This window comes from Cynocephalus volans, chromosome 3, assembly GCF_027409185.1.
Source record: "Cynocephalus volans isolate mCynVol1 chromosome 3, mCynVol1.pri, whole genome shotgun sequence".
NCBI classification, from domain to species: domain Eukaryota; kingdom Metazoa; phylum Chordata; class Mammalia; order Dermoptera; family Cynocephalidae; genus Cynocephalus; species Cynocephalus volans.
In genome coordinates, this window is record NC_084462.1 from 89877271 (window position 1) to 89903617 (window position 26347).

General features: G+C 38.0%; 1 protein-coding gene across 3 annotated transcripts in view; it reads right to left on the reverse strand.

The window, feature by feature from the left end:
- Window positions 1-348: 348 nt before the first annotated feature.
- SLC12A1 (solute carrier family 12 member 1) overlaps window positions 349-26347 on the reverse strand; it is a 79833-nt gene continuing 53834 nt past the window's right edge. For all 3 annotated transcript variants that reach the window (XM_063088665.1, XM_063088664.1, XM_063088666.1), the window contains exons 19-26: window positions 22535-22617; window positions 14557-14700; window positions 11531-11662; window positions 11182-11293; window positions 9226-9312; window positions 3094-3229; window positions 1734-1801; window positions 349-484 (exon numbers count right to left, since the gene is read on the reverse strand). In XM_063088665.1, coding sequence (XP_062944735.1) covers window positions 349-484; window positions 1734-1801; window positions 3094-3229; window positions 9226-9312; window positions 11182-11293; window positions 11531-11662; window positions 14557-14700; window positions 22535-22617 — 898 coding nt within the window. The remainder of the gene's footprint in view (window positions 485-1733; window positions 1802-3093; window positions 3230-9225; window positions 9313-11181; window positions 11294-11530; window positions 11663-14556; window positions 14701-22534; window positions 22618-26347) is intronic.

Here is a 26347-nt window from a genome sequence, read left to right on the forward strand (position 1 = left end):
TAGAAGCAAACACCATAGAAACAAAAGATTAAGTTTGCCTGGAGAAGCTTACAATTAAATTGGTAGTTTTCATGACCATAAGCCAGCATGAATTTGCTTTAATTTTCTTGTTTATCAACAGCAATGACAAAAATGTTTTTGTAGGGGCTTTGACACACCTTAAGCTGAGAGTGGAGAAAAGCTCCCATTAACTAATAATAATAAAAAAAGACAAAATATGTGTGGAATCTGGTAGGACAGTCTCTAGAGGTTTGCATATCCATCGATCAGATTTACAATATAAAGTACTGGAACATGTTTCTTAATTATTCATACATTAAGTTAAAACAAATTCTAATCTTTCGTTCCTTAAGAGTAAAATGTCAGGACATTTTTGTGATTTCCTCTAACTAGTAAGACAGGAGGGAGGTTCTTTGTGAGAATTTCCAGCCAAGCCATATACAACAAATCTGATATGGATCCTTTTCTCGCCACTGGAAGGCTCCTGGTGACATGGAAGAAAAATAAAAAACAAAGGTGAAAATTACTCTGGGCATTAACATCACCAGCACTTCTGAACTATTTAATAACCAGTGGCCTGAAGCTTCTATCCACCCGCTGCTCCCACAAAATAAAAGCACTGAAATTATTTTGAATGTAGATATTAAACAGACGTATTTCTCACATAGTATACGTATCCGTAAACCAGAAAAATAGGCGTAGGCATTTTAAAGACAAAAAGTATATACAAATTTTCACTCTTCTTTAAATAGAGAATTTGATCAACTAATACTCCACCTTTTTTTTTTTTTTTTTTTTTTTGGTGGAAATGGTTTTTCCCAGTAGTTTAAAGCTCCTTTATTTGGGAGAAACTTCAGGAACCAGCTGTTGAAACCCTACCACCCAATTCAGCAGATCATTCTACAATGTCTTAGATGGATAGTCCTCCAGTCTAGACCATGCTTGAAAACTTATTTATCTTCATACATAGGTGTCAGTTAATGAGGTATAAATGTGAAATAGTTGGAGGTTTTTTTTTTTTTTTTTTTTTTTTTTTTGTGACCGGCCGCACCGAGCACACTGGCCATCCCTATATAGGATCCGAACCTGTGGCGGGAGCGCTGCAGTGCTCCCAGCGCCCCACTCTCCCGAGTGCACCACGGGGTCGGCCCTAGTTGGAGGTTTTTATATTTAGCTACCAATCTTTAAATAAATGAACATTGATATTTTCAGGAGGCACAACCCTAGCATTTGTGGGGCTGGAAAGAAGAGTGAAAATGGAAAAGAAAACTGCCTTTTTCTCCTATTCTGGCCTCTTCCCACACTGGACGGAGCCTCATGAAACTACCATGGGCATGGCGGTTCAGGAACCCCACCCAGGGAGGAGGCTTGTGAGCCTCGGTGGCCAGCGTGAGGCTGTTAGGCAGGGAATTCCAGGTCTCGTGTTCCTGGAGCATGGTCTGAAAGGGAAGCCTGGGTTGCAGGTAGGCATGTGCCCCTGATCCCGTGGGTGTGGCATGACTGGCAGAAAGACCAAGTGAGGCCCTCTAAAACCCACAGACCCCAGTTGTCAGGGTCTCGGCATGGCATTTATCTTCTTTCCCTGTCTAAAATTCCATGTATTTCTTAAACAAAACAAAACAAAACAAAACAAAAAAACTTTCCACCAGAAAAGTCATGAGCTTTTAAGCTGGTTAGCCCATTTAGGCTAAGATTTCTCTCTAACATTCTTAAATGCCTGAAATAATACATACAGAACGAGGAGACTGGCAGCTCTCGAGTGCTCCTGTAAGAGTTCATTCAGTCGCACTTGGCGGCAACTCTGTGGGTAACATTAAGATTTTGTTCAGTGCAGTTCTACCAGAATTATGAATGAGAATTGATCTTACCTAGAATCGTGGATAGGCAGAAAAACCTAATTTTTTAAAAAAACTGCAACTATTTTTTCAGGGCTAGAAACTTACAATGTTTTAAAACCTCATGAGAAATTTCAGAAATGTAAGGAAAGACCAGATTGTCATTCTGCTACAGTGTTGTCATTCTGCTACAGTGTCAACATTCTAGGGGGAAGAAAGCAAACAACATGGATAATAGTAAAAAGAAGATAAGAATGGCCAGTTTGGTGGAGCAGGTTTTTGGTTAAAGAAAACTGATGAAATCTTGATACCTGTTTGATGTCCTAAGAATATAGATTATATCTACACTACCTCTGTTTAAGTTCTTTGAATATTTTATCAGCACTGGGGGCTGGTTTCAACTAAAAAGCCCTCAAAAGACTCACTTAGAAAAATAAATACTTTGTAGTTTATCACACACATGGTTTATGATTGTAGTTCAGTATTTTTTTTTTTTTTTTTTTTACTAAATCTGAAAGGCTTTTAGTATTCCTTGTTCTAATTTCTCCAAGATCAGCTTCTGCTGTGGTTTAGTTAGATTTTGTACTTTGGAAGTTCTTGTGGCCTCTTTCCTTTAATGTCCATTTCAGATGTCAATTCTTCTACCTACTTCTTGAGTCCCTGCCCTTTTCATTATCCCCGCTATCATCAACTTTATTCAGCTCAGGCCACAAGAGGTAACTCCCATCTTGCTGGGCTCTTTAGAGAAGCTCACCACTTTACACTGATCTTCCGTGTGCCAGATTCAGCTTTCACATTCATTGTTCCAATCACATCATCTATTTTCTCAGACACCTTTGTTAGTTTTTCATAGCTATCTTCATCAGGTTAAAATTCATCATTACAGCGTTAAATTGTGAATCAATCTGCCTTTACCTAGTCTGCACCCATATTGACTTGAATTATTTTAGATTGATCGGTCTGTCTCCTGTTCTTTAAAATTAAATTTGAAAGGAGACTTCACATTATGTGCCAATAACCTGTTTCCTGTTTTTTTAACTTTAAAAAAAATAATTGACCTTACAGAAAAAAGTAAACACAGTTTTCTAAATCCTCATATTCAGTAATATAATTGAAAAGCACTTGAAAAATGCAGAAACTCTGGATCTTGCATATTGTTTGATAATAGATACATTACTTCTTGATCTTTAAATCCACCCTGTTTCCTTTGTCAGCTAGTTAGACAGCAAAGTAAAAATTAAGGAAGACAAGTCCTTACCTTTTCCTTGACTGCTTCCAGTTCAGCATCTGTAATTTTCCATGGAGTTTCTCTTTTTAATTTCTCAGCAGTTGTTAAATCTTTGCAGCTTTCATGGAGACGATATGGTTCAATCATCTCTTCAAAGACTTTCCAGCTGAAATTTGAATTATAAAGGAAGCCTCACAGTGGGAAACTAACTCATTATTTCACAGATACTCCAGGTATGACTGGCTCTGCTGGCTGTAGAATCAGAGCTGAATATCAGACAAATCTTTTAAGAATTACCTTTGCAAGGAACTTACTGTGAGTAAAATAGTTATAGTACTTCCCTCCCTAGCCAAGGAAAGACCTTAATGTGTTTGAGGCCTTATTAGCCTACTAGGTATTAGATCTTCAGTATTAATGCATAAACACATGGAAATTGTTGTGCAAATACATTTTCTGCCTAGTGTAGTCGAAAACACAGTTGTTATGTAGACACTTGAGCTCATAAGTTAGTTTCCATCTGCTTATTGTACAGACACTATGGGAGATGGTCATCAGTTAATGCAGGAGATGAACTAGGCTCATTGGGTGCTGGATAGGGCCCCCTCTCCTGTAGCCCACACAGCAACTCCCACTCACAGCAGGAGGCTGTGGGCAGGTAGCAGAATCACAAGGGCTCCCACAAGTTTAATGGTTACAGGACAATTTGGATGTTGGTTGCAAATAACGCTGCCTTTGTTCTTCTGGTGTTAGATGTTGCTAGCTGAGATTTTCAAATGAGTTATTTGGGTGCATGTTCAGGGAAAGAAAAAAAATCAATGTTTTAATGCTTACAAATCTGAGGATATTTTAGAGCTTAAATTTAAAAAGAAATCAATCTTTGAGGAGAAAACTGCAAGTAGTACCTGAAAGCAATAGATCATTTTAAAAATTGCTAAAAAACCTTTCTTGTCTTACATGAGAATCTCATAAGATTTATTTTTAAAACAATAGCACAGAGTAAAGCTTATAATTTATAGCAGTAATTGTCTTCAGCATGCTACTTTAAGATGATCTCAAATATGAGGCACTTTTCTTTGGTTTTATATAATGCAGCTTACTTATAATTTAGTAACGGTGGATTGAGTGATAATTAGAATTAAAATGCTATTCGGTTAAGAAATTAAAATATGAAGTGATGGGCTTAATTGTCTCATCTGTTGGCCTGATTTAGAATTTGCAGATAAAAGTGCAGAGATTACAAAGGAGTTGGATTGTCCCTACTAGTGAGACTTTGTTAAAGGATAGAAGAGATACTTAATGCAGCAGATTTCTATTGCATATTAGAAAGGTAGACAATGACAGGTAAGGAATAAGCCTGATATGCCTTATTGTTCTTTCAACTACTGCGTTTTTATTTGCTATTACTTCCAATAGCATCGTGGCTGTAGCAACCTTTGGCAGTGGTCAGTATAATGGAAAGGTGCTGGCCTCAGAGAGGAGACTGAGTTCTTGCTCCAGCTCTTTCATTGTCCTCTTTGGCCTGGATAATCCTGCCTATAAAAGGGGAAGTAACAATGGCTACTCAGAGCTGGTATGAGAGTCAGTGTTATTATTTGGGTGACAGTGCTCTGAAAAGCATACAGTGCCTTTTAAAAACAAAGTATTCACTTTACTGAATAGCCGCAGGATTGAGGTTAGCAAGTGACAGCCTCTCTGTTTAAAATCTACATATATTATTTTGATCAGGATGAGAGTTTCTTTGCATCTCAACCCAGATCCTTGTAAGAAAGCACAGTACAAAAACAGTTTCATAAGCAATGGAAGGTGGACTGGAAGAGGCTGGTTGTCTCTCCAGCATCCATACTATGCTTTCCCCACTGTAGTTTGGGTGAGAATGACTCGATTTCCAAAATCAGCCAATTAGCACCATTCTATGCCTTCTGCCAGAGGGATTGGCCAGGGGTTGGGGGGCGGGGTGGGGGAACATAACTCAGGCAGGAGTGAACCAATAGGCACCAGGTGTTATGCTGACCACAGTGAATGGCTCAGTGGCTTAGGTTAGTGCCACCTGAATGGAGCTGAGTTCAATGACTGGGGAAAAGACAAACTTTCCTACTAAATGGACATGAGCAAGTACGTAGTCCTGGTTGTTACTGGCAGCCAAAATAAGTTAAATCAACTTGGACTGATGATTTCATAATGGAAGGTAGAGTAGGAAGACTAAAGGAGAATTAGTCCTTGATTACAAAATTAATTTTCTAGATCAAGCTTAACCTGAAAGCTAAACTATACCTGTATTTTTTAGTACGTATGACAATAATTTCTATCGTCTAAGTCACTATGAGTTAGGTTTTCTTTCACCTGCATTTGAAACATGCTAAGTGACACAGTAGGTTATAATGAGACTGTATTTGCCCATTCCTTTTCTTTGAACTCGTACTGCTCCATGTCTATGTTCATCTTTGATTTCTTTGTCCCAGAGCTATTCCTGATCTGGCCAATTTTCATTTTCCTAGCTAGGTGATCCTAAGGTAGCACAAGATTTTTATTTTGATTCTCATTAAATCTGATTTTTCTTATAAGTACTTTTTAATTGGCTCTAGAAAAAGCCAATTATATGCTATTAAATATAAATGAGAATTAATTCATTTTAAAAAATTAACTAATAGCTGCCCTGCCCTCCCCATCCTTTTCTTCATAACAAAAATTTAAAATTTTTTAAGCACGTAAAAATTTCCCCCAAGTTCACAGAATATTTCTTCACTCAAAGTAATGTACTAATTGTTTTTGTGACTACTCTAGCTAGCATCTTTAAACTAAATTATTTAGTTAATTGCTTCTAGTTTCTCTTTGATTTCCAAATAAAGACTGTTGTCTTTTTGGCCTATGACTTTTAATTCAGTCTATACAACAAAAAATGAATTCAATCACAAGAGCTTTTCAGTTTCTCTTGGCTCAAGTACTTTCTCATTAACTTTCTTGTTGTATTCTTTTTCACCCTTGCCCTACCATATTTATAGATAATGTTTCTATGATACAATGCCACCATCAAGACTCACTGATATCTTATGGGTAGTTGAAAGATTAAAGGCAATTTAAGAATGGACATTTAACGTTAGGTTCCAACATGGAAATCATTGACAAACTATTTTTGACATTGTGTGTCACATGGTGACCAAGAAAGAATGGTGATCAAGGGATAGTTGTTAATGGTAGATAAGGGCTGCCCGGCCAAGAAGGCCCATGTGGGGGCTGAAGTTGAGCCAGTGTTCTCCTCTTTAAGTCTTAGCCCCTGGGCCTAGGGCTACATCAGCCCAGAGGAAGAGTTCTCTTTCTCCAATTGAACTACCTAGAAGAGTTGCCTTATTTAAGTTATCACAAATGTGCCAGATGTGCTACTAGTGGCCATTGTGAGCTTTACTGAATATCCATGCTTTGTTCCAAAGTAGGGTTACTTTCATATCTTGGAACAGCCATTGACATCATAAGATATGTGACTGTTTTATAAAGTAATGTGGCATCAGGTATGGCAGAAGGCAACGCTTTCTGGTGGCCTCTTCCCTGCACCAGGGTACATTAGCAGCGAGGATTCTTTTATTTCAATAAGAATGTTTTTTTTTTCCCTACATCTTCCTCAAGACCTTAAAATAGAAGAAAGAAAATATCCAAAATTTTGAAAACCAATTCATTCATTTTCTGAAAAAGGGAAGTAATTATCTTCATTTCAGGATGATGAGGATATGTTTAGATATCATGACAAAAGCAAGAATGCCTGGGTACTTCATTTCTTACTACCGCCCATGGAGTTTTACCTCCTGAGAAGAGGACACCGTGGGACCAACATCAGTGTACTAATGTGAAGTTTGTCCAGACTATGACAGGCACTCAAAGAATGAAAAGTCTTCATTAATGGAAGAGGTCCATCAATGTCCTGAGTGATAGACAGGACAGACAGGACAGGTATGCAGCGTGGCGACCGTGGCAGCTGGACAGAGACTAATATGAAAGAAAGGGAAAGAAACAAGGGCTTGGGTAGAGAAAACCAGATTGATGGGCAAAGAGATAAAGGAATACAGGAACAAATTAATCAGCAAGTGCATATAGTGTTTAGCTACGGATAAGACAAGCAACAGCAAAAAGAAATTGGCTACAAGAAGTAGGTGACTAGTTTGTGCCCAGCATTCATCCTGGGCTTATAGAAAATCCAGAATCAGTAGGAGACACAGTGACTACCCTCTAGACAACAGAACATGGCCCTATCTTGAAAGGCACTGGCAGGCTCTGCTCTGTTGCTACGTGGCGTGTGGTCAGGAATTGTTGGACCTTCTGTGTTATGAAAGAGAATGCATTTCCACCGGTTAGAGCCATAAAATGAGCTTGTTTGATCACATCACTGCAAATGCCAAGAGGCAACAATTTAAGAAATTAAAATTCTAATGAAAAATGGAAGTCTACCAGAGATTACTGTATAACAACCCAGTTCAAATCAGAATGTAACTTTCATTTGCCAAAGAGAATTATAATGTGTTCTTAATTTTTCTTCAGTATTTAGGACTAGAAATATAAGAATGTAAGGCATTAAAGGTATGTATGGTGTAAGAAAATATTACAAAGTAATAAACAGGTTAACCCTGTCTATTACAGCTTTCTTATCATAGTTAAGGTGCTTTGTAAAGCCATTTTAACTGACCTATAGCCTTGGAGGAATTATGAATATCCTCAAAGTTTACAAACTTCAATCTAAATGATTTTCTGTTATTTATTAAGCTCATATACGATAAAAATAAATCAAAAGAAGGGAAGAGTTAAGAAGACTTGAGGACTGTGGAATTACAACCCATCAAGAATTGCAAGAGGAAGGAGAAATGATGGTCAACAGAAAAAGAAAGAGATCCAAGAGGACAGGGAGAACCTGAGCCTTTCTGAGACCTTTGTGTCCTTTTGTATTCTGACCCTGGAGGTCCTGCTCCACACCAAATCAAATGTATTAAATTGTATCTGATGCAACAGTAAATATGATATTGCACTGTAAAAAATTGAAAACATTTTATGATTGTTAAATTGTAACTCTAAGTAGTTCATTTAATTTACAAATGGCTATAATTTCCAGATCAACTTCTTGCACCCTTGGGACCTCAAATATCTAACCTAAAAATTGTTTTCAAATATTATTGTTACAGACTGAATGTTTGTGTCTCCCCGAAATTCCTTTGTTGAAGCCCTAACCATCAATGTGATGGTATTTGTAGGTGGGGCCTTTGGGAGGCTTAGATGAGGTTGAGAGTGGGGCACCCTTTACTGAAATAGTGTCCTTATGAAAGGAAAATGAACCAGAGTCCTCTCTCTTTCCACCATGTCCTCAGGGACACAGGGAGGGAGCAACCGTCTGCAAGCCAGGAAGAGGGCCCTCAGCAGGAACTGAATCAGCCAGCACCTTGGCCTTGGACTTCCCAGCCTCCAGAACTGTGAGAAATACATGTCTGTTATTTAAGCCACGCAGTCTGTGGTATTTTGTTACAGCAGCCTGAGCTAGCTAAGACAATAATGGGGGTGATAAATTTAACAATTGATAAGGGTTAAAATGATGTTATATTTTAAAGTTATTTAAACAATTATTTCAATTTTGTCATTTTCTTTTGGAGCCAGTACATTTCCTTTCCAGGCTTCAAGAATTTTAGAGACCCCTCAGAAGTATATCGGCCCTAAGCATAGGGCCCTTAGTGCCCAAAAGCTAAAATGGCCCTGGAGGGTTGGTACTGTCATTGTGCCAAGAAGACATAAGCTGATTCCACATCTTCTGCACCAAAGCTCCCTATCCAAGATGCCCCACCAGTAACTGAATAACAAAACTCACCCTGACTGCTCAGGTCAGAATAGTGTGATCTTGTGCTTTCTGCTACTCTTGCCACCATCAAAACCTGGAACTGGAAGGACAATTCTAAAATGCTAACTACCCCGTGTCTCAACAATTCTCCCTGCCACACTCATCTTCATAAAACCTTTTCTTCCCATTAGAATGTAGTTGATAGTTCTACGTCATTATTATTCGAAGGCCCTTTTTATTAGATCCTTTCAAGAAATCACCACAGTAAATATTTAACACTTTTACCCTGAGATAATCAACACAAAAGAGAATGAGAGGGTACCACAGATAATCAATAGATCTTGTTAAATGTGTCATACCTCTCCTTGTTTGGCTTAACATTGATGTCACCAATGATATGGATGTCTGCAAATTTTATCCTAAACTTGCTCAGAAGGGAAGCCATTCTGAAAAATATTAAGAGGAAAACACTTCATCATTGCATATTTAACTGTTTTCAGTGAAAGATTATTTGTGTTTGAGTTAACATATCAAAAGCAATCATGTCTTATTTCAGCTTAGTTCTCAGACAGAGGCTTTTAGGTTAGTGTTTGATTTTCATTACAGTACTTGTTGGAAACATTAAGTGTGGACGAAGCCCTTGCACTGAAGGTGTAAAGAGACTCCCTTGTAGGTGCAGACACTGGAAATAGCAAAACCAGCTCTGCACTCACGTTTCAGGGAAGGCAACAGGAAGCTGTCCACATTCCCTTATTATTTGAAAGAAACACAGCAAATCAATGCTTATTGACTATTATCTTGCTGATAATTTTTATAGAGCTCCTGACAAAGTACTGACAAACTAATCATTTTCATATATTATATGGTTATATATTGGAGATTTTTTTCTTGGCAACTGATAGTTTTGATATAATTTCAAAGTTTCAGAAAAGTTACAAGGATAGTACAAAGAACTCCTAGATTCACGAATTGTTTATATTTTGCCCCATTTGATTTGTCATTCCCTGTTTTTCTCTCTCTTTATATCTACTTATTTACATCTGTCTCTATATCTATTTATCTGCTATTTTAAAGTAGATTTCAGATAGCAGGGCCCTTTACCTCTAAATAATTTCAGTGAACGTTTTCTAAAAACAAGGACATTCCCTTATATAAACAAAATACAATTTGAGAAATGAAAAAATTTAACATTTATGCCCTGCTGTTATCAAACGCACAAACCATCTTCAAATGTCATCAGTTGTCCCAATAAAATACTGGAGGCTTTAAGAAATATAAATTATTATAAACATCATGTTAGTTTACATTTTAACATGTCTCTCTTTAAGAGGAATTAAATATACATAACATTAATATATGAATATTATATTGTTTAAATTGAAAATAAATGAGTAATATTTATATAATTCTATTGATATGAGTATATATCTCACAATCACATCTTCCTAAGAGGGAGGAGAAAATAAGAAAAATTACTCAATAAAAGCCTGTCATTGTTTTGTGATTTGTGGTATTTACAAGGCTTGGAGCTTAGTGTGCCACAGGAGACCAAGAGCAGCTGAAATTAGTTCTCCAGATTTCTACTAGAGACCTTTGTGTGGTTCTCCAGATTTCCACCAGAAACCTTTGAATATGCCACGTTTTAGATATGCTTGTTATTCTCACAACTACACATCAGCTGTCAATGGCTAAGTTAATACAAAAAGCACACACTTACACCACAGAACTTCTTTTTTTTTTTTTAATGAGAAGGGTTCTCAACAGTTACCCATTTAAACTCTTTCAAACTACAAATGAGAAACTGGAGATATGTTTAGTGACTGCTGCAAAGTCTTGCAGCTCCTTGGTGGCAGGGTTGGGGCTAAGACTCAGGCACAACCTCTCTATTTAGCTCTCTTTTACATATGCTGTGCTAAAAGTGACTGCCGTGACCTAGCAGGTTTGGATTCTCCCACGAACAAAACAACTGGACACAGATTCCTTCAGGCTCTTCCTCTCTTGAATGCATTTGGTAGTGAGAACATAATAAACATTACACAAGCTAGTGATAACTCCCACGCAAGACTTGAGATGAGGCTCTGTGCCACATTCCCTTTTGGAAGCATTTGTGGCGAGGAATAACAGGACTCGAAGACAGGGATTAAAAAAATGGTGCAGACAATTTATTGGCCAGAAAACCAAGTTAATATAAAGCTTATTATGGTGGCTTTATCTTGAAATCTATTATGGCTCAAAGACACTTAAAGTTCTTAAAATTAAAGCATTAAAGCAACAAACATCTACAATCACCTAGCAGCGAGTGGAGAACTACTTACGCAATTTTTTCTTCTTCAATGCGATTGATCTTCCCTCCGACGTAGATTCTTAATTTACAGTCTTTCCATTTTTTTCTGAGAGTCAAGATATACGGGATAAGGAGTGTTAACCCTGGAATAAAGAGTAAATTATGATAGAAATGATGAGTATATCTAACTGAAAGAAAATGAATAGCCTTATGTCTTTATTCATTCCCACATTCATAGCTCTTAAAGAATTTACAGTCTTTGGAGAACACAGAAATGTTGTTCTTTAACTGACATCATTTTCATATACTTTCCCATGCAGTTTGTTAAATTTATCAAAATAGAAATTCTTCTCCCTAGTGTACCTTCTGGAAGTTTTTACCTCCATCATCAAACAACCACCAAACATCAATTGTGCCTTTCCCTTGTTTCTTCTTAAACTGAGCGCTGGCTTCTACGAGTTTCTGGTTGAACTCCCCCACATGCATCGACTGGATTGTGTTAATGCTGCCATCTGAAATAAAAGAGGACAGGGACAAAATAACTTTCCAATAAATTTGCTGATGAAAATGGAGGAGGAGCCATGAATTCATGCTTTTTACACCTATTGATAAATAGCGAACTCTATTCTCCAAAAAGGGGAGATAAAGGTCAAATCCCACAATAATTTAGATCACCTTAACAGTTAAATAAAAATTTGATATTGGTTTTATGATTATAGTTTTCACTATAAAGGTGTGGATTATTATCAGATCCTTGGTAATCTGTCTCAGAGTGGAATTACTATTTAGGCATGTAACTGCTAAATTACCTGATACAATAGCCTAAATATCCCGGTTTCCCCAAATCTCAGGTATAAATCAACTTAATATTTTCAGATTTACTTGAAAGAGGAAACTTGTGGTGATTGATTTTCTAGAGATAAGCAATAGAATCAGAAATATTATTTTATTAGGGAAGCACAATTTTTATTCATTGAAGCACAGTTTTGCGTTAAGTTACATGTGCTTCTGGAACTTGCTATGACTATTTGTTCCCATGGTCAACTGGCTTACTCTTCTGTTTTCTTTTCAAGGAACCCTGTGAAGTTAAGGTAAAGCCACTTTAGCTATTTAAATGTTTGTGAATGAATGGGATGAAAAAAGCCAGGAAATATACAAAGACAAAATAACTTTACCTGAGTTATAACTAAGAGTACATATAAAATTATTAAAATTTTTTAAAAATGCAATTCCACGCTAAGATAGACACAACGAAAGTGTGTCAGGTAACTAGGCCAGTGTCTGAGCAGGACCCTTGTTTCTGTTTGCCAGTGGGTGTTTCCTTGCTACACACTATATACTATTCCTCATTTCCGTGTCTTGGGAAGTTGTGACTTCATTGCTGTCTTTCAATGAGGTGGTGTCAGCACAGTGCTCAGGGTGGAGCTGACAGCTTCTTCAGAGCTTCCTTTCAGATCTAAGAGGTTCTGCAGATGCTTGGTTCTGTCTTTTGCTGTTTCCATGTTTTGGGTCTGTCAGTTCTGAAGCAATTATCTTATATTGTTTCTATATCCCTAAGACCTCTGAAGGAGAAAGTAAATTTATTTATAAAATGGACCAAACTCTGCCCTCACTTACATGCAAATCAGAGCATCAGAGAACTCCTGTATGAGGGCCTGAAGGCAGGGCTTGTCCTTATCTAGAACTCAAAAGAGTTGTCAACCAGCTGAAGCCCAGAGTGGTGAATGGGCCCACTTTACATCTATGTTTGAACTTTAAGGTATCGAAAATAGCGCATAGCATTATTATTCTGCTTTTCTGAACAATGAGACATGTTGACTTTCAGAAGAGTACATTTTTGCCAAAACAAGTATTGTGATGCAAAAACAGGCTTCCAGGATAAATAACAAGTCCTGCTTTCATTAAAAAGAACATTACTGCTTCCCCTCTCCATCAGCAAGAGGACGGTATTGGCCCATGACTTCTGAATTTTCCAGTGCTTTTCCAGGCCGTACTTAATAGAGCAGTTTGTTTGTTTATTTATTTGTTTATTATTTTTTCTCACAAATAAATCAAACAACTGGAAAGAAGAGAAGATAGTAGTTCACATTCAGAATAGTCTTATTTTAATTTTTGCCCCTGAAAATCCTGATGTAGCTCCAACTTTAGATTTGAGTATGCCATTGATGTCATTTTAAGGTGGGCAATAAGTAGTGGGCTCTCCGATAGCCCATGGAATATCCCAGGAACCTGGGAGTACCTCTAGTATTTGAAGTGGGGCAATATTTGGATTTCCCATCATTCTCTGTAAATATGTAAAAATATTATATTATAGGTGAAATTCCATCCAAGTAGGAGAACAAGCAAACAGAACCAAACCATTTACAGGATAGGATGTGGCCTCTTTGAAGGGTTGGCTCTGGTCAACCTAGACTAGAAGTCTGCTAAGTTTCAGCTTGGAGCCTGCTGTTTGACTTGGAGACCCTCCCAGAGAAATGATCTTTTGCTGACCTTGCACAGAGTATGACTTCAGTCACTGTAGGATACTTGTGCATGAAGAAATAAATGCATGCTGACATTCTAGTTTTCTACCAGCAGAGGTCACTGCGGACCTCATTAAACCCAAACCTGCAGTGTTGTGAAAACAAAGTAGTTTCCAAAAGTTCAGATGTTCGAATCACCTGCTTACAAAACATAATAAACTCTCCCATGCTTTAGTCCTCTGTTCCTGGGATGTATGCCAGACACTCAGAGATGAGTATACCACTGAGCTGAAATCTACAGGTAATTAGTATCAATGAAGTTCTAAGTCCAGCATTCTGGTTTGTGATAACGATGCTTTTTTGAAATTAGTGTTCTAGCTAGACCCCCAATTTACCTGTATTAGTCAACTTTCAGTCCCCTGAAATGTCTGCCAAATAAGGGGGGTGCAGATAAACAGTTTGGGTATCGGTCCTTAACTTTCTATTCCCTTCCCATTTAACTAAGAAATTTCCATTTCATGGCGCTCAATCTGCTTAAGCACTACTATATCACTTCCAAACCAAATACTATTTTATTTTTTAAAATTTATTGCATTTTTTTTTTTTTGGCAACTAGCCAGTACAGGGATCTGATCCCTCGGTGTTATAACACTGTGCTCTAGCCAAGTGAACTAACAGACAGCCCTATTATTTTAAGATAAATTTTTTACGGTAAGATGCTACAAAGTACTTAATGACGTTGATCGAGGACAGTAGCTTCTACCTTTTACCCATATTACCTTCTTGAAAGAAAGCTTTCCGTTCCTACCTACACCCAACACCCCCAACATTTTAGATGCTGACTTCTGACTCTGGATACTCAAGTAATGACTCATATTATTGTATTGTATTGTAATAAAAGTAATGACTTCTATTATTTCTTGTAGATTTTAAAAAGGTCTTACCTTTTTTACGAGTTGGCTTAGTAATGTTCAACTTGCCAGCTTTTTTGAACAAGCCTCGGATGCCTCTACTTCCTTCTTCACACTCATTATCTCTGAGAGTGGCTTCCAGGGCTAGTCTCTCCTGTTCTAATTTCTCTAATTCATCTGATGAAAGAAGACAAAATCACCTACTTAACTCAGAGCAACAGAGTTTCTAGGAACAATCTCATAAACTATTTTAATATTTAAAATTGTGTATACGGAATAAAATGATTACTGATCCACAATAGCTCAGAAAAATGGCTCTATGTGTTCAGTTATACTACGTAAAGTCACTGGGTTTTTATTTGTGCGGGCAAGAGAAGCTGTTTAAGGCCATCCTTATTCACTATCATCCCAAAATAAACAAACAAACAAAAACCCTGATCCACTGTATATAGCTCTTGTACACTGTGAGCCACTGATTGACTGACTTAAGCTACAGGGTCTGATGTTTTACAACTGCAAGTGACAAACTGCAGGAGTACACTGGGTATGTATAAAGCACACAACAATGCCTCCTGAATTGAAACATAAAACTAGAGAGCAAGAATTAGGGAAAGGTAACCAAATTTTATAATAATCCTGTGGGCTCAAAATAAAAATTACAATGGAAAAATGTCCACCACCAATTCCTTCAGATAATTTGTGGAGTGGGTGATCAAAATCAAAGAAATAAAAGCTGAAGTTTCTGTGTGCCTGTTAGAGTCCAAATTGCTAAAAAGGGTCTCATGACACTGGAGTCTGAAACAAGAGTCAAGCTGTGCAAAATTTCCTGCCTTAGGTTTAGAACCAAGCTTTATTATTTTTTTTTATCCAAGCTTTGATGTTGCGTCAGGCTGCCTTTTATCTTTTCAGATTCTGATTGTGATGAAAAATTCCTAGCTGCTATGTAATACATTGAATCCCTCTTTGACCTCAACCTGCATTGGATCAGAGTAAATAAGACTTTAAAAGCCATCATGTGGCAGTGCTGAACTGATGAGCCTTCTTGCTTACACTGGGCAGGTGGCACTCTTGTCAGATACCTTCATCTTATTGCCTCCTGGGAACAGAGCCTTAGAAAATGAGCAATGTTCCAAGAAAAAGGGTAGAAAACCGAGATTCAGTGTTACAAAACACTGGTAGGCCTTCTGTAAATGTCAAACCTCGGAGCCTGTTGTCTTATCTAACCGTGAAGCGAAGCTATACAAACTCTAGATTTATCAATTATGTACTAACTAAATCTGTCAGGACAGTCACTTCCCTAGACGATGCTGTTATTCAGCTACACAGAATTGTCTGGCCCCTTTCCAGGTCTTAGCAATTAATCTTTTGCCAGTGGCATGAGATTTAAGGTCAAATCACCCATGTGATTTCCCCAAAGCTTCAAAGGTTCTCAAGATCAGCAGCTATAGAAAATCTGAGAAATTAGACTGATGGTATTAAAGCTCAGACAGGAGTTGCTTACCCCTGACTTTCAAAAGGTGAAGATAAGCTGCCTTGCACTGGAGTCATGACCGATAAAGCTCTGCTGCTGGCTTTATGTGACATTAGGCAAGTCATTTACTTTTTCTATGCCTTGGATTTCCTATCTGTGAAATGGAAAATTGTAACCCTTTCCTCTTCCCACCCTCCTAACTTTTCAAAAAGAATAAACAACAGTTTCTGCATAGTGCTGTGGAGCTCCTTAAAGAACAGTGCAATGACTACATTCTATAGGCAGTGTATTTATGCAGCTTCTGAAAATGGGTCTGGTCATGCAAAGTAAGTTGAATATTTTGAGACGACTTGGAGTTATTATAGCAGTGACTATTTATTGCATCCTCTTTGGGTACCAGGAACTGTGCTGCATTTTATACCTTCCCAAACAACTCTGAGAGAGTTAATTGTCCTCATTTTGTAGATGAAGAAACTGAGGCTCAGAGAGGTTAAGTAATTTGTCTGATACCACCCAGCAAATTACAGGGTTCAAATGTAAAGAGGTCTGCTCGACTCCAAATCTTATAAGCTTCCCACCATGAAGACCTTATTCCTTGTGGTTTATTACTATTATTTCAGAGTTGTTTTATTATCCTCCAACTCCTCCTCACATGGTGCACCTAAACACTCTCTGGCACATAGTGTAATGCCAAGTTAATCCCCCCAAACGACGGCCCCTTGAACATATCATTTTAAAGGGAAGACTCTAAAGTCAAGGTTCTATATGGCAGACTGCCCCCGAGCAGAGCACCAGCAGCCAGACTTTGTCGTCACTGCCCTGGGTGACGGCACCCTAGCTGTTATCCAGCCTTTTGGGATGTTGCAGGGGCCAGCTGTGGGATTGCAGCCCTCTGGACAGTACATATTCATGCGCTTCTTGGAGGGCAACTGTAAGGGTTGCTCTGGGGAAAGGGTTCTTCTCTTTTCTTTTTTGGCAGGCTCCAGCACACCCTGTGATTGGCCACTAGTTGCCATGCTCTTTGTCCTCTAGTTTGGATGAAGGAGAAAAAAAGATAAATCCTCCTTTGTAACAGAGTTGGCTGGCTGAGAGAACTGGGAACTACTCCAACAATTTGCTTGAAGGTATTTACACAGCCCATCCAGGACAGAGCAAACTGCAAAATCCCAGGCCTGAGATGAGTCAAAACCAGACTTTGCTTGAATGCTTCAGATTCAGCAGTTCCCTCAAAGATGACAGAGACAGAGGCTGATGGGAAGAGCCTGTGCTAAAATCTGCTTGCTTCACCGTCTTACACTTTCAGATCCACACTGCGGTGTGATTCCCACTTGTGCACTGATTTTGCAAGTTCTTATTACAGTTAATTCTTAATTATTCACTTTGTAGGTGATCTAAGGCCTCCTTCTGTGCACTTCCTCCTTTCCACACATCAGCACTAAATAGAAGGGATGTTTTGATTATCTGTTCTTCTGAATTATCTATGTGCTTGCCTCTGTTTGCATGGGAAATCAAGAGAAGACTTTGTCAAAACATTTCTTTCAACAAGAATACTGGCCATCTGGCTTGCAAAAGTGTACCATTAGCCACAAGGGGAAGCAAGCCAAGGGATTACAAATGGATAGACATAAATTGATTTCTATTAGGATGACAAAAATTATTCATTCCATCAGTAACACTACCATCACCACCACCAATAATGCCATCACCACCACCACCATCACTACTACATTTTCAGTGTTCAGGAATTACAAAGCCCTTTCCACATACTATCTCATTTGATATCAATACTGGGATGCAGGCAGAGCTGGCATTATTCTCCCCATTTTACAGAAAAGAAAACTTTGGCTCAGAAAGTTTAAGTGATTTGTCCAAAGTCACACGGCTAGTGACCCATATCTTCCATTTCTACTTCTAGCATTTATCCCTCTTTAAGCTTCTTCTTCAGTGATTGGCCCTGAAGGATATACTTTGAAGGAATACCTGCTCTGCATGTTTTTGAGAAACCTAATTTCTAAATTTCTAAGTTTAGAAATCCCTCAATTTCTAATCAGAATTAATCTCCTCCATGTTTCCACTATACCCTGCTTAAATCTTTATTCCAGTAACTATAACTGTGTGACACAGAATAGAGTTTTAAGAAACATGTGTGTTTTATCCCCATCGGACTGCAGACTCCCGGAGGGCAGAGCTTCTGTCATATTTCATTACCACCATTTGTTGGGTTTACTGCCAAACACTTTGCAGCCATCATCACCTTTAATCTAAAACGACAAAACTGTGAGGTAGGTACTATAATTGTTCCCATTTGAAAATGTGAAAAGTGAAACCTAAAGGATGAGTAATTTGACCAAGGTCACACAGCCTGAAGGTGTCAAAATTGGTATTTGAACCCAAATCTGTCTACTCCAAAGCCTCTGCTTGGACTTTGCCTACTCCCTCTCCATTCTTAGTTGTGCCCACCCCTCCCTGCTGGTGCCTGGCACCATATTTGTACATAATAGGCACTTAAGAATCATATGTTGAAATAAATAAAAGAACAGGTCAGTACTGCTCACTACAGTGCAATACTTTTGAAAGTATTATAAAAGAAAGTATTTATAAAAGAAAAAAAATAAGCGAAAGGCTGTCAGGGCTGCGGGGTATGAGAAGTGTGTATGTGTGTGTGTGTGTGGGGGGGGATGTAGGTACAAAAGACCATGCTTGAAAGAAGTGAAGTTAATACTGTACACAAAGTTATAAAAAGAGGGGCTGAGAGGGGCTACAAATCAGGCTGGAGTGGGCAGAAGGTAGGTCAGGTGGCATTAACCAGACCACTGCCTGGGAATCAGGGGGTGCTAACTACGGGGAATTTGAATCTTCTATATTAGATAATTTCAAAGTATTTCATGATTTATAAAGCCATACTATTAGAGAGAGAGAGAGAGAGAGAGAGAGAGAGAGAGAGAGAGAGAGAGAGAGAACATGCCAGAGGGAGCTTGACTGCTCTTTTCAAGATTTAATAGAATCCCTGAGGTTATAATAAAAAGAAAAGCTTAGACCTTCAGCTTCTCTCATTTGAGGGTGGTTTCTAACCACTTTCTTGATACACACCCCAAACAGTTCTCATAGTAAGAACATGGGGTTGACTCCCGAGCCATATCTTCATGCAAATGCCAAAAGCTCTTTGAACCGTAGTCACTGTATTTTCAACTGCTTTACAAATGGATTGTATAGTAACCAACCGTAGTGACCATATTTTGCAATTCAATTTAGTTGTCAAGATTGCCTCAAATGTTCTACCTCCAGTCTATTTTTTTTTTAAAGATGTCTTTTAGAAATAGGCAGGGGTCGACAAATGATAATCTCTGAATCTTAAGATAGAGAATAGTCAATTATCTGACAGCAGAAGGGAGAGCAGGGAAGCCCACTGGGGAATTGCACCCCTCCCATTTTACAGCATCCTTTTTCTTTATTAATATTTAAATTATGATTCTTTCTTTGGTCAATCAACACAAAGCTGTAAATGCTCATGTGAATCAATGTGCTGTGCCCCAGGTGAAGTCTGGTTGAACCGAAGGCAGGAAGCAATCGTGCAGTGGTTGCCTTCCAATCAAGTAATTATTTACTACCCTACCATCTGTCTTTATTTTGCTAAGCCACTCAATCAGACACAGCAGTATCCCTGTGCTCTGAGACGGTCATAAATCGTGCAGTACTCACATGGAATACTTGACCACAATAGATTGCACATCATGTTTCATCACTTTGTTTCCTACCAATACAATTTGGACTCTTTGTTGTAGTTGGCAAACTTGCTAAATACGTTTGGAAAGTCAATGATATGAAATACTGTTTTTTTTTTTTTTTTTTTTTTTGCGTGTTGTCAGGCAATAAATTAATTTATTAAGAGAAACTATCAGTCATCAGTATTGGATGAGTTGCTACAGTATACAAGTTAGAATGTTATGAGCATTGATCTTATTTATATAAAAAGTTATTGTCCTCACATAAGCCTGTGACTCAGTATAGAAATAATTGCTATCAGCTGGTAAATTACCTATACAGCTGATTTCTGTTCACTGCTTTATTAACTACAGTATATGGGCACTCTGAATTGCTAATATTTCCTTTAAATTATAATCTGTGATGACACTGTGGTGCCTGTGTTGGAAAAGCTATGATGATAATCATTAACATAGAGTAATGCAATACTTAAGATTTATCAGGCTCTTATTAAGCCCTATATTACAGCATAATATAATGAAACACAAGCTTATTTCTTCCAATTCAAAATCTAATATGAGGTTTATATCATAAATTACATAAACTTCAAAACAATGCATGAAAATGTGGCATTAAGTTAATTTCTGTCATTATGCTGTTGTTTTTCTGCATGTTATTTACGTGTTTGTGTAACATTTTTTTTGTTTACCCTAGATAGTTGGTACTTTTACAATTATTTTATTAGCATCCAACTGTATTTCCCCTTTCTTGACTAAGAAGCAGAAATATTTCAAACATCAAAGTTGATTTAAGTAGGATATATCCCTCGGGAAATTAAAAGGGATGCAGTTTGCTGCCAGGTTCTTTGAGTAATATTACAGAATTTGGTTGCTGTATTGCTTTATAAAAATAAATTGATAGTTCGTTTTGGCAAATGGAACAGTGAGGGGTGGGAGCAGCATTTTTCAGCTACATCTCATCTTTCAGCTTAAAGAGATCACATAACATACAAAGCAAATGTGTAATCTAAATATATATAAATTGCACTTTGCATTCTCATTTTTAGATGGAGAAACACTACAGCTGAAAGCCAGAAAAAAAAAAAATCTGAAGTAAAACCTAGGAAGTTAGCACAGAACAGGCCTCTTAGTATGAAGATCTTGTAATTGCTCTCAAAGTCAGGCCTATCTAACCACAGACAGGCAGCATCTATATCGAGTGTTTTAAGGAATACATGGAAGTAGCTTTGCCCCGTTTTCCACATCTCAGATTTCACCATTGCTTCTCGTTATGTCAGTCGTCCTCTCTAGCTCTCCTTTTTAAAAGGAGGAATATTAGCTTCAAACAGACATAGGTTTGAATCCCAACTCTACCAATTACTAGCCTTGTGGATCTTGGGTAAGCCTCAGTTTTATCAGCTGTAAAATGGAGACAATGATAATACTTCCCTCTTAGTGTGGTTGGGATGATAAATGTTACACGTTGACATGAAGCATTGTACATAGCACAAAATAATTACTCAAAAATGTTAGCTGTTGTTGCTACGAATGCATTAAGTTCTGCTAGGAAAGAATATAAATTAATAATGAACACTAAGTGGGAATTAGTTTATCTGATCCGGAGATGTAAAATGCCCATAATAAGAGAAAAGGGGCATAAAAAGGGAGGCTGATGGTCCACATTTTTTAATACGGCAAATGAGGCTTTTCAAGTCTGGATCTCCTCCTGTCGGCAGCCTTGTATCTCACTATCGTCTGCTTCACACTTTTCGCTGCAGCGACACTGACCTGCTTTTGGTTGCCCGTACAGCCCGTGCCTCCATATTCCCATGTCTCCACCTTTGCTAATGCTCTCTTTGCCAGGAATGTCATTCTCCAAGCTCTCTCCTTATTTTTCTCTCACTCAACATTGTCTACTTAACTCCTACTCATCCACGAAATCTCAATTAAAGGTAACTTTCTCCAGGAAGTCTTTTTGGAGTTAAGTGCCCCTTCTGTCTTTCCCATAATACCTTATTTATACCTATTATTACACTTGTAATATATCCATTTCCCTTAGTAGGCTGTGAGTCTCTTGGTAAAGAGAGACTTTATTAATCTACCCAGCACCAACACCTACGCTATGCCTGGCACCTAACAAGCATCAAAAATATTCCTTTTGTGTTTGTGTTGTGTCGTCAGTGGATTCTATTAGCTAAAGAGATCAGCTAAAGAGATGAGTCATGGATTCATGCCCTGTCCTACTCTTTCAATAACTCTTTAAATATATTCTCTATTTCATACACAAGAGAGTATGTTTAAATTCTAAGATTAAAGAAGTATACCACATTTTCTACAGGGAAAAAACAGACTCAGTAATCTGAATCAGTTGTTTCTGCCTCTGACTTATATTAGTGATTCGCAGCATGATACATTCAGGCTCATTTCCATGTTAACTACAAACCAGTTCATAGACTCTTAAACGCAAAGTACATGTTTTTCCAAGAAAAGAATTAATCTTTGTTTTCTAAAACATCTTGCAGAAATTAATTCTGCAGGTTATTTTACTGAAGGTATTTATTTTTCTTGATGCTGGCTTTGTGGTTTTGTGATAAGAAAAATAATGGATGACTACCCTGAATCTCTCTATATTTCTGTTTAGCTGGAGAAAGGCCACTTGTGTTAGCAATGGGGAAAACACTGGGGGAAGTGCACACACCACAGGTCAGCAGCAGAATGTAAGCTCCTTTGTTACGGAATTTTGTCTATACTGTGCATGGCTCTATCCCCACCACCTAAAACAATGTCAGGCACACAGTAGGTGCTCAATAAATACTTGTGGGTTAAAGAAAGTACGTACCTTGAACCTGAAGTACCTGAGAGATGTCAAACCCTTGGCTGATTCTGACTATGACCACACCAATCTCAAAATCAAATGCATCACTGAAAGGGGAAGCAAAGTGGTTAGAGTTTTTAATGGACAGCTCCTTTAATCCTCAAGCTTTGGGCGAATAGTAAACTTGCTTCTAGGATTCTGATGTAATGAAACTATTAAAATCCACTTTAGAATACAGCCAAGAGTGGATGCCTTTTCTGTTGTTTGTTCTCCCTTTATGCCTTTTTAAAGTACATGCTGGGTAGAGGTAACTTAATCATTCACTCTGCAGCCAATTTATTCAAATAATACCATCAACTAGAAATTTGATTAAGAACTTGTCACATACTTCTAAAATAATTGAATCATTTATAAAGCGAGCAAAACAATCATTGATATATTTAGAACAGAGGGTTTACAGGCTGCAAAGACCCTTCAAAACTGTTAGCCAAACCCTCCCCTTGCTCCATTCCCCCATGAGGACTCCTGCAACATTTCCGATGCCAAGTTCATGGTTAAAAATATCTTCATTTCCTCTAAGGCACTTTCACCATTGACTCTGGACAGGCCATTTGGAGCAACACCTTTTCATGGCAACCCTGTGTTGTTGAAGATGGCTCTTGTGCCTTCTCTACTCCCAAGCCAGTGGAAATTGATTAAAAGAGAAATAAAGGCTCTCTTTCCTTTGTCTTTGTTCATGTAGCATATGTTTTCTCTGGTCCTAAATATGGAGGCAAGCCAATTAATAATTTGAGTCATTTAAGATTTTATCCTTGGGAGTTCCTTCGTTCAATCTTCTATGGGCCTGAAACCTAGGACTCCATACCATTAGGTCATCTTCCTCCCAAAACCATGCAGTTTGTGATTGTCGCACCATATGCAAACAAGTTTCCAATGGCTAAAGTAAACCTGAATTTCCCGATAACGACATAAATAAGATCAGTGCAATATGAATATCCACTCAAAATTCAAACCAAAAGTGATCTTCATTTAACAAAATTGATCCATTTTAGCCAAGTTGACACAAAATAAATTCCTCATTAATAAATCTTGTTTTGATTGTTCTTGATTATAACAAGTAGACAATGTATTCTATAAACAAATATACTTGGATTCTGTGTTAGCACAATAATGGATTGCCAAAGACGCCCTAATGCCTGGAACCTGTGAACATGCTTCCTTACATGGCAAACCGGACTCCATAAATGTGATTAGATTAAGGACTTCGGGATGGGGAAATTATCCTGGATTACCTGGTGGGCCAAGTGTAATCACAAAGATACCTAAAATTGAAATTAGGAGGCAGGAGAGGCTGTCAGAGTAATGTGATATGAGGATGCCTTGAGCGACTGTTGCTGGCTTTGAAAACTGAGGACAGTCATGAGCCATGCCCACGTGTGGACAGCTTCTAGAATCTGGAAGAGGCAAGGTAAGGGATTTGTCCTGCAGCCTTCCAAAGGGAATGCAGCCTGGCCAACACCTTGATTTTAACTCAATGAAACCCACGTCAGATTTCAAATCCACAGAACTATGAGATAATAAAGCTGTGTTGATTTAAGCCACTAAATTTGAGGTAACTTGTTAGGCAGCCATTGAAAATGAATACAGATTCTAATTAATATCAAACCACACTTAAGAATATTACAGACACTTAAAATCTTTTTTTCAAGGAAAAATGGTAAAATACCACACTCATAATAATACCCCTATGTTAACAATAATATTATGCTTTACTTTAAATCATAAGGCAACAGAAAGAATTGGAAAGGGAAACGCAGCACAGATGTATGTCCTCCTTCTATAGTAACCCATTGCTGTGGTAATAAAGTCATTTAACTTTACCAATCCAGCCACCTGAATGCTGAACTTCATTACCAAGAAGAACAATTGCTAATTTGTTGTAAAAGCCAGAGGCCTCCTTGGTTCAGTATTACTGGGTTAAATTACTTTGGTCCCTTTGAATTGGGAGACTACTTGGGATAGATGGAAAGTTGGAAGACAATCCCAGGTAATTCTGTATCAAATAACGTACTCTTTAACAATTTACACATTTCTCCCTATTTGTTTATTTCTTTCCCTTCACCCCTTTTGCTCCTCAAGGTAAAGATAAAATTTTACTGAAGAAACTTGATAACAGACGGCAGATCTAATCCATTTCCAAGAATCAGCAACTCATTGTGATTCTGAAAGTATTAAAATGCATTGTGCTGAGCCTGGTAAAATTCTGATCCCAATCACCTGGTTTAGCCTCAATCTACTGAATTTACAACACCAGCAGGGGTCAGATGGCAGCACATGGCATTCAGGCTTTATATGTTGTTTGAGAAAAACAGTGCATTTAAAAAATAGGTTCCTCACATTAGAAAGATTAAGTGAATTACTGTTCGGTCAGTGCCGCATGTAATTCCAGAAGATGAAAACTATTTTCTTTTCTCAATAGGATTAAGAATGCTTTTACCATGTTGCATAAATCTGCCCAAAGTAATGATAAATGTGATGCTCATTATAGCAAGGCACAGAGGAAATAACCCGGTGTAAGAAGTACTAAGTATGTGCTTACTTTGAGGGGGTCAGGATTTCTTCCCTGTGTAGTACGGACTTTTAAGTGTAGCCGTACCTCTCGGGGCATGTTCTGTACTCTGTGGGATGAGATCAGAGTATAGCCAGACCCCAGACACAGGAAACATTCCATTTCCAGAGGTGTAGACAGAAAAGATGGCTGTTGGGCATAGTTAACATTGCCCCTCTTGAGTCTGGGTAAGTATTTTCAAGCCTAGAAGAAAGGTTCAATTTTATAGAATGTATCTCTCCATATGTGTAAGATTTGTTTTCTCTTATTTGAAAGAAAGAAACTGGGCAGGTAATACTTTGGGTATATATGTACTTTTGGAGGCAGTGTAGCATTGTGGTTATGAGTTTGAACTTTATTTATTTATTTATTTTTGGTGGCTGGCTGGTATAGGGATCTGAAACCTTGACCGTGGTCCTGTCAGCTCCATACCTTCCCAAGTGAGCAAACTGGCCAGTTTGAACTTTGAATTTGGATGGTCCTGGGTTGGAATCCCAGCTCCGTCCCTTACTACACTGTGATTTTTCAACATGTTACTTAGTTTTTAATGTCTGTGTCTCCACTTGTAAAATGAAAACAATAATAGTCCTTACTTCAAAGGTGTCTTGTGAGAATTAAACAGGATACGTTATGTAAAGGACATTAGCTTGGTGCCTGCTAGTCCTTTAAGGTCTATCATTATTACTTCTATCTTCAGACTCTTAAGATATTTAGCTATTATTAGATGTCACCATCTAAAACTCACATTCTGTGCATAAACCAACGTTGCTATACCTGGTGGCAGAAGCACCTGGCATACGGGATCCTCCTACCAGTAGAGGAGATAAGGGGCTCTGAGATGGTGAACGTGTTATCCAAGGCTCAGAAGGAGATGGTGACTGAATTGAGCATACCAGCCAACCCCAAATTCCAGGTGTTTTGGTAGAAAAATTCCTTCCTTACCTAGCTATCCTTTGATTTTAATCTTGTAAATAGATTTTAAAGTTGTAACTCTAAACATTTACCTTTCTCTTTGACACTGATGTTTCTCCCACTGTGTTGCATCTGACACTCTGATTCCATCATGTTCTATTATTGGTGGTGTCGTTTCACTTTGGTAAAGAATTCAGAGTACCAGGGGAATGTGCTGTTCTCGGGCAATTTAATCTGGCACAACAGTATTATGTGCAGTACAGGTTATGCACTGCCCTGGTTAGTGCTTTGTAAACAAGAACGCATCTTGAAAGCCA